The 9463-nt window shown below is 36.7% G+C and overlaps 1 protein-coding gene across 1 annotated transcript in view; it reads left to right on the top strand.

Moving 5' to 3' along the window:
* FBXW11 (F-box and WD repeat domain containing 11) overlaps nucleotides 1-9463 on the top strand; it is a 93583-nt gene that overhangs the window by 26594 nt on the left and 57526 nt on the right. Inside the window, 1 exon segment of the mRNA XM_042466766.1 lies at nucleotides 6270-6371. Within this exon segment, the coding sequence (XP_042322700.1) occupies nucleotides 6270-6371 (102 nt within the window).

The following is a 9463-nucleotide window of genomic DNA, read 5'->3' as shown; positions in this document are numbered from 1 at the left end:
ATATTATTATTATTATTATTATTATTATTATTATTATTATTATTATTATTATTATTATTTGTTGTGTGCCTTCAAGTTGTTTCTGACTTATGATGATCCGGCCTAAGGTGAACTTGTCATAGGGTTTTCTTGACCAGATTTGTTCAGAGAGAGTTTGCCTTTGCCTTCTTCTAAGGATGAGAGAGTTTGACTTGGCCAAGGCCAACTGGTAGGTTTCCATGGTTGAGTAGGGATTTGAACCCTGGTCTGCAGAAATGTAATCCTGCTCTCAAACTGCTATACCATGCATTACAGAAGAATCAAATAGCCTCAGCAAACTGTTTATGAAAACCAATAGATGCATGGCTCAATCATTTTTGAAAATTGTATTTTGATTAGTACTGGAACACTATTGAGGTTGTTGCCTGTTGTATCTGGTGAGATAAGGGATGTTTTAAAAGAGGGAGGGGGTAAAACCTCAGACAGCTAATGCAGGCCCCATCTGTGATCCTCAGCAGGTCTTAAAATCCCAGCCAGTGCTTATGTCCTCCAGGGTTCCTATCAGATGCGGAGGCAATGGTAGTGGTGTACTATCCAAGGTGTGCCATGGGTTGCAACCCTTTGCTTTTCCCTTCAGAGCTATAGACACTTTCTTATTAAGTTAGGAAACAGAAGAGTGAGTATATTATTTCTCATCTATAAAAGGAATAGGAATTAGTTGTGGGCATCCTCTCCCGAAAAAAAATTTGAATAAAGTTGGCCCTCGGTATCCATGGGGGATACCAACATTTGTGGATGCTGAAGGTCTGTTGTTCCCAATGGTGGTGTATGCATGCGGCCGCACCACCACTAGGGAAAACGGAACTTCAATGGTGGTGCGTGTATGTGGTCATGTTGCTATTAGGGACAGCCCCCAGTGGCAGTGCAGGACTTAATGATGGCTTGACTGTGTTCATGCTCTGTCACGGGAAGGGGGGGCTGTACCTGATAGCAGTGCAGCCACATGCACACACCACCATTGGGGACAATGCGGGCTTGCTGTCCGCAGATGCTTGAATCTGTGAATGGCAAGTCCACAGATACCGAGGGCTGATAGTGTAAGATACGGTTTTAGTTGCATCTGTTAATGCTGTAGCTTTTAGACCAAAGTGTCAGTGACACTTTTCCTGTCCTACAGTTTTATTCTGCATTGAATCTAAAACATCTTATAAACATAATAGGGTAGAGATGGGGCAGACAACTCATTTGACATATTTAGTTTAAATAGGTATGCCTGGACTTTTTAAGTGGAAATAACTTTCACCTCCACCATGAAATAATGCATACTATCCAGGTCAATTGCCTGTAAGGATAAGATTCCAAATGTTGCCACAGACATAATACATAGATTTTGATCATACTTTCAAGACAGATTTTATTTGGAGTTGTTAGGTAGGACAGCAAGACATTGCTTTTACACTATTGGTCACTGGAGCTCTGTGTGTAGAAAATCTTGGTAGTGCATACACGTGAAATATGATGTTCTTGTTCAGGATTCCTATACTCTCTTCATGTGTTTTGCTTGTTCTTCTGAGTATGTTTTTGCCTCAAATAACAGTTTAACCGACATCATCTGTGTATTTCATCAGCCTCCAACTATCTGCTATTTGAGAATTTTGATTGAAATGTGTTCCCCTCAGAGCTTTAATAATATTCTAAGATACTTGAGGTTTGTTAGATGTTACAAATTTTGATTGAGAGATTGCAATTAAACGTGTTCCTTCAGAGCTTTAATAATCTTTTAAGATACAGTGGGTTTGTTAGATGTTACTGTCATCTTCCTTGCCCTCCCAGAAGAGATTGGGAGCAGTCTTCAGTTACTGGTCAGGGAGAAGTGAATGCTGGAGCCGGGAGAGCCTACATTAATTTAAGTGAACTGTCTTCTCTGATAACAAGAAAACCTTTTTATCCTTCATTGAGAAACACATTCTTATTTAGCTTCATGAAGCTACTTTTACTTTTATGAAACTGACCTTACTGCCTTGATGTTTAGATATTCAAGCCCTCAATGTAGGATGAAAATGTCTAGAAAAATGTTCACTAGCAGGTATTCTTAGGTGTTAACATGCTTGAAAATGTACATTTTGTCCACCTTTGTTTTTCATGTTGGCAGTTTTTGTACATCTGAGAGTTGTGGTTCAAAAAACTAACTGTTTTGTATTTCAAGAAGGCAAATCAATCACATGGGAGAATGGCTGCTTAGATACAGAAGGTATCAGATTTAGTTAAGTTTGACAGAGATGAGGGATATCTGTGTTTTTAAAAATGTTTTTTTAATAAGATCAGATTTCCAGACTTTATTAAAATAATTAATAAAAGAGGCTAGGTCAATCAGGTTATATTAAACTGTAATGTACTTACTGAAATATGATGAGTAAATAAAATATTCCTCATTGATTATTGAAATCATTAAAATCAAATCCTTCATAGAACTGATTTAAATCAGTTTAATTTCATTCAAATCACCCCTGGTTTCAGAATTGTAACAGTTCCCTTAGGAGTCAACAGCACTGGGTAAATAACTGTTAATGTAAGGCAGCTTCTAGGACAGCACTGACATTTGGAGAGCCTTCTCAACTCAAAGACTAAGCAAAACTTGAGTGAATACAGTTTTGCATGATTGCTTTACAAGTGGAGTAGCCACATTGCAGAGAAATAAAACAGGATTTAGTTCAAAAATCAATCTTCAAATGCAAAAGAGGATAGGTCAAAGAACAAGATGATAACATAGAATTGTTTAATTTTTAAAGATAACTTTGTATCTTCACTTGATTTTTGGAAAGCAAAGCTGTACATAAATCTACCTCTTTATTATTTCATTTTGTTCATTTTAGGAAATCTGCTGTTTTGCAGGAAAGTCTATACTGAGATGGTGTTCTTGACCAATAGTGCAGGTGCTCATGTGTACCTTTTACCGCTCCAAACAGGTCCAGTTTATTAGAGACATGAATTCCCTAGCAAAACAAATTCTTGCAACCATACTTCATGTCACTGTTTAGACAGGACATATGTTCCTTAATCATGACAGGAAACTGTAGTGTTTATGTTTTAGAGTTAAAATAATTTGGTTTACTCATAATCTGTGCCTGTCTTCATTATTGTATTTGATTCCTTCTGTTCCATCTGAGTTCAGTCAAAAGCAAGCTAGTTGAGAAGCAAGCCAATTTCTGGCTTGTAGGATCTACTTTTCTCAAACTTCACCAGCCAGAGCCTGGTATAAAAACATACAGTTCAGTTAGAGTAAAAGAACTGAATCAATTCTGGTTCCTTCATGAATTTTTCATTTCATAAGTATAATTTAGGGAAGAGTGGTTAGTCATTTTGTTTCTGCAGTTGTCTAACAGTTGGGAATCACAGATCTTTGCTCATCTATTGCAATTTACCCAGATAGCTACCGGTGCATTTAGATCAAACTTTGTCCATTGCTGAGTTAGCTTGTGTTTCCTTTCACCGTAAAAGGAATACATTGTTTAGAGTGCAACTTTCTTTCTTTCTTTCTTTCTTTCTGCCATTCTTACCACACTGAAGCACCGCTTGTAAAATTGTAACATCTATACCATTAGGAACATAAATAAATTTATAGGTGGTAGATAGCACCCATATTTTTGTCCATAATGAGGATTTTGTTCAGGTCAGCTTGACTGTTAATAGTGGTAGAAATGGTTTGAGTTCCTTTTTGCTTCTCTTGGAAGCATTGTTTTGACCTTGCTATGACATCTGTACAAGCAGTACCTTTGTCTCGTAGTCCACTGTGATCTGGATTAATACATACAAGTCTTATAATAAATGTGTCGCCTTAGAAGTGTCCCAAGAAGTTATTCAGTCCAGCTCCCTACCAGTGCAGGACATCCACAACTAAAACATGCCCAGCGAATGATCTGACCTCTGGTTAAGGGGTAGGAGTGGTGGATGAATGGTTGAATATCCATTGAACCCTTCCTAAATGAATTTTAAAAAGAAAGCATTTTGGGGAAACTTTAACTAATCTAGCCTTCTTCAGGAATTAAATTCCTCTGCTTCATTTATGTCAACCTTTCCCAACTTGCTAATTTCCATCAAGACCATGCTGGATGGATATGTTAAGAGTTGTACTCCAGCACATCTTGGAGTTCATTAGAAAAGCCAAGTTAAAACTTTTTTTTAAAAACTAGAATGAAATTTCTTGAGTTTTTGTTTTGAGGATAAGACCAGATTTGTGCAGGGTTTTTAAAACTGGACATTGTTCCTGAAACTACTTCCCTTTTGTCAATTTGGCACCTAGGTATTTGAGGTGCTATGTAACGTATTTATTACTTTGAATACTAGGCACCAGACGTTTAACGAGAGGAAAATGGTAGCAACCAAAGGAGTAGATGACAGTGCAATTTATCAATGTGGCTGTATGATAAAATCCAAACTGGGATGACTCAGTTCTTTATAAATACTATTTGTACATTTGATGTACTGTACTAGCATTCCTGTACGGATTATTTCCAGCACAGCAATAAATGTGTTTGTATCACTATCAGTATTCTGTTCATGGGTTGCCGCCTGTAGGAAAAGCAGGGTGAATTTAATCAATTACCCTTCTGCCAGCAGGCCCTTGTGGTTTCCCAAATGTTTTAGAGAATCAGCCCCTTTCTCAGTGGAGCATGTCAGTCTTCTCTCTCTCTCTCTCTCTCTCTCTCTCTCTCTCTCTCTCTCTCACACACACACACACACACACACACACACAGTTTTATACTGAGGTAGGAAATTGATTCAGTTCATCCACTTCTGCCCACTTTGAATTAGACCTTTTCTAGCTTTCTTAACTGAAATCCTTTTTAACTGGAGAGACCAGGGATTAAGAATGGGATCTACTACAAAGAAAGCAAATACTGCAGTAGTAAATTACGTATGCTTGAATTACACAGTGCTGTCACTGCTGATGTCTCGAAACATTGTTGGAAAAGAAGTTACATCTAGGAGACATTTTCAAATCTTTTAGAAGCCAAAGTGATCAAGTACCTAAAATTTTCCAGCCTTTCCTATCAGTACAGTTGGGGGAATCTGGACAAATCTGATATTATTGTCATCCCTCTCTGGATATGCTTTATCCCTTAAATTTTAAGAGACACAGAAACTTAAGTGCAACAGCTGTATTAGATCTTTTGCCTTTGATTCTGCACAGAAACAAGTTTATGGGACCCTGGAGGTGCTACCTGTAGAGATAAACTTGCCCATGTAGACACTAGGCTTTTCTTTGTAAAAGAAACACACAAAAAGCCCTCTGTTAGTCTGTCTTTTAAATTTAAAAGTTCTAATTTTTTTAAAAAGGGATTCTGTTGAATTGGATGTTACTCAGCAAGAAATAATGAAAAGGGGGGGGGGGTATTTTGAGATCAAGCATCTAATGCTTGTGTGCCAAGGATGACAGCTTGGACATCTTTGGCCGCACATTCAGAGCCCTGCTTGGCTAGTTATTTGTACCTTTGTCCAAAAAATTAGAAGATCTAAATAGTAGGTAAATCATAAACACCTGGAATATTCATTCTAGTTGCATACGTGATAAAGTATAGGAGACTTTGGAATATATAATTATAAAACAGTTGCAATGAAACTAGCTTTTTTCATGCTGAGTTACATACGATAGCAAATTATTTTAGTACTTCCTTTAAGAAACTTGGGAATAAAACATGGAATTTGTATCCCAGTATCAGATTTGCTTTTGACTTTTGGGGTGATTTGTTGGGGTGTGGTAGTTCTTTTCTTTAAAAAAAAATGAGCCTTTAAGAAGGCACTGTAGACTTCCCTTCCTATGTCAAAGTTCCCATTTGTTTTTGTTTGACCTCAGAAATATTGAAGTGGTAAGACTAGTGAAGAATTACAACATAATTTGGAACATAAGCCACTGAAGACTCCTGTTTCTGCTTTACTGGGGTTTCTAGCAAACTCCAATGGATTGGATGCGGACTTAAGGTAGTTGCACTAAGTCCTGTTGAAATCGATGAGAATGTTAAATATTCATTTATCTCAATGGCAATTAACTGCAACTGCTGCATTATCTTCATCCAATCCAAAGTATGGTTCAGAATGTATTGGTTGAATATGCAATTGTCAAGCTCTTGACTGATGACTTAGCCAAGTAGTTAAGCATGAGATGTGATGATGTTGGTTGCTTACCACTGGTTAATTACATTTTGACTTTAACGTACTAATAAGTTACCTGCGTTTAGTAACTTGTAGCATCTAACAGCTTCTTCTCTTCCTTCCTTTTTGTCATCCTGCAGTGTTCTGTGCCAAGGTCTTTGTGGCTAGGCTGCTCCAACCTGGTAGAGAGCATGTGCGCACTGAGATGCCTGCAGAGCATGCCCAGTGTCAGATGTCTCCAGGTGCCTTTCTTCTTTCTTGTTGTAAATGTGTTATGCGTATGCTGTGGTCACTGTTAAAATCTCTCTGGATTCAATTTAAATTGTTTAGTCTCATGAATGTTTTCTGTATGATCCTCCATCAGTTCACATGGGAGCCCTCCTTAAGAGGTCTCTGTATGATACCACTCATTCTAATTTGAAAGAGACAAGCATTTTGTTTGTTTTTTTCACCTTCAGTTTAAGTTGTCATGTAAATGAGGGCTGCATGTTGCTTGTTTTTGAGTTTATGCACTGATGATATTAGAAAATGGATGCCTGAGTGGGGGTGCGGCTATCAAATAAATAAGAAAGTTATAAATCAACTTAATTCTGTTCTCATAAATCTGATTGCTCAGTGTTCACCCCATATACTTATGAGAAGATTTTTATAGTGTTTAGGAAAAAGAGATAGTTAAATAAATAGCTTTTTTTTTTTGGTTGCCAGTGTTAAATTGTGACAGAATGTTATTGTAAAGTCTTGTTGATTGGCCTAGTTTGGATGGATAGAGAAGATTTACAGAAGATTAGCTCATTTTCCCCCCTAACAATGGTAACTTTAACTTTGTATAAGTAGAATGTGGCAGCAACTGTAGTTCTTAATTTCTGATGAAATTTTTTGACAAAATAGGTGTGGCAGGTTCTGTATTCTTGGTGTAGATATTTTGTAGTATAATTAGTTTGGCAGATATCTAGGAATAGCTCTCACACACTTACAGGAAAATCACCACATTGATTGCATTTTTCCCATAGTGTGAGAAAGGCCAACCGCTGAATTAAACTATGTGCAAAGCAGCTTGTAAACCTGACCATGGTTAAGTGGCTGCAGCATGTGGTCATATACATAAGAATTCGATATAGTACTATAGCTTCCCCCTCACTTCCAGGATAGCAACGTTTATTTTCAAATATTTTGTATTGACGCTCATCCACAAGTTCTCTGAAACATAAAGCAGTGGTTTCAGAGAACTGTGGAATGTGGTATGTATAATTCTTTGTGTCGACAGCAGTGCTTGATCTGACAAGGTCATTGGTGATGTTGTATTGGTAGGATGGTAACCACATTTTATATCCCCCTGTGTAATTCAGTTTAGTGGATTAAAAGAGCTGATAAAATAAGATATTGTTATGGTGTCACACAATAAGCAGTAAGAGTTGTAATGATCTATCTCTTTCTTTTTAACATATTTGCACTCAGATCGTTGACATTTCTAATGAAAACAGGAACAGCCAACAAATGCTGTTCTGTCTGGGTTTTTTTTTCCTTCTGTAGTGTTATGCACATTTCCACTATGACCTTGTAGAATCATTTCTTAGGGTTTCATGCTTGAAAGACTGCATGTTATTTGCCCTCCCTGCATGTTGGAAGTAAGAAAACTTTTAAAGCATGCTGTCTGGCTTCTGACACTTCATTACAGTCATTGATATGATCTGTAAATACAATGTGTTTCCTTATGTAGTGTTTGTGCTTCATATTAATATCTCTCTTTGCAGTAAACTTTATAGAAATGTTAAAACAGTCACAATATATAAAAATAATCTCATTCTGATGCTTTCTTGCTATAGTGTGTGTCAATGGAGTTGATGAAATTATGTTTTACTGAAAGGTCCAGCTTCCCTACATGGTTACCTTATATTTATGTTGCATAAAGGGATATGGGATAACAATATGGGATGCAAGGGATAATTGTATTCTTGAAACACAAAATTATTTCATATTATATACCGTAAATACTAAAGCTGAATAATTGCTTGTGTTTGGTACTAAATGTCGGTACGGGATTCAGGAACTGATGGCAGACAAAAAGACCAAAACAGTGTTTTTATTCAAGTGAGTTTTTGTTGATTGACTGGCTGCTGATAAAAGTGACTTTTAATGCTATATTTTTTTCAGTTAGTGTGCTTTTAAAGTACTTTTTATTCACTTGTGTTTTAATATCATAACTTCATATTTATTTGTACCTTTTTAAAAAATCCTTATGAAATTTTTTGAGCCCTGACTTGGGGAGAAAAGTGGGATGCAAATGAAAAAAAATAAATGGCCTTTTGTTGTGTTACACAGAATGTTTTTCAGTGTCCAGAATAGAAACATACCATATTTTCTAATAATTACAAAGCAAATGGCAAGCTTTAAGGATGACCTTTAGGGTTCCTTACCCCATAAAGTAACTGCTTTTCTTTCATCCCAATGGCCAAATCTTTGAAGATAAGATTTCTTCTCATGTATGTTTTTTTTAAGTGCATATGGGTTTTCATAACCAGATTTTGAACTTCACAGAATGTTACACTGACTACAATATTATGAAATACCAAGCAGCTGTGGAAAGTAGTGTGTATAAGAACACAAATGGTTGCTTCATATGAGTCTTGCTGTTTGAATAAATCCAGTTGTGTTTGCTACATGAAAAAGCATGAGTCTGTCCTTGAAATGTGCATAGGTTGGTTAATCAGTGGGATTTCAATGTTTGCGTCCAAAACTATGAAGCGTATCATGGCCGACAATATAAAACTTGTGCTGTAAAAATATGAAATTTTAGGGAGAATAAATGTGAGACTGTATTAATGAAAAACAGCCTTCCATTTTTACACTCCCCTGCCAAAGATTTTCTCCATGTGTTAGTTACCCTTGCACCTAAGCTGTAGCTTTGACCAGCATTTTTTATCTGTGTGTTGCAAGAAAGATCTTTGTATCTAAAACCTGTGAACAAATGTAGTTTCCCCATGCAGAGAGGGGAACTTCCTAACAGTGGGTTGCCCTGTTCCTTTTCCCCATAGGAAGGAGCAAATAAGACCTTTGAGGGTGACCAGGAAATGAAATGACTCCAAATGATTCAAGCAGACCATGCTCAAGAATGTCTCTCCAAATTGTGTGACTTGACAAAAGAATGCTAGATAATATCTAGTGCTGAGAAGAAATAAGACTTCTATTATTTGATTTATTATTTAATACATTTCTTAGCTGCCTTTCAAGGCTGCAATTTTCCCTTGGCTCTTTACAGTATGAAACATACAAGTCAATATCAATATAAAAAATTCCTGAATGTATGGTTCATTTTAAAACAAATTAATGAGTGTGG

The sequence above is a fragment of the Sceloporus undulatus genome, chromosome 1 (genome assembly GCF_019175285.1).
Source record: "Sceloporus undulatus isolate JIND9_A2432 ecotype Alabama chromosome 1, SceUnd_v1.1, whole genome shotgun sequence".
NCBI classification, from domain to species: domain Eukaryota; kingdom Metazoa; phylum Chordata; class Lepidosauria; order Squamata; family Phrynosomatidae; genus Sceloporus; species Sceloporus undulatus.
This window is presented reverse-complemented; position numbering and strand designations above follow the sequence as displayed.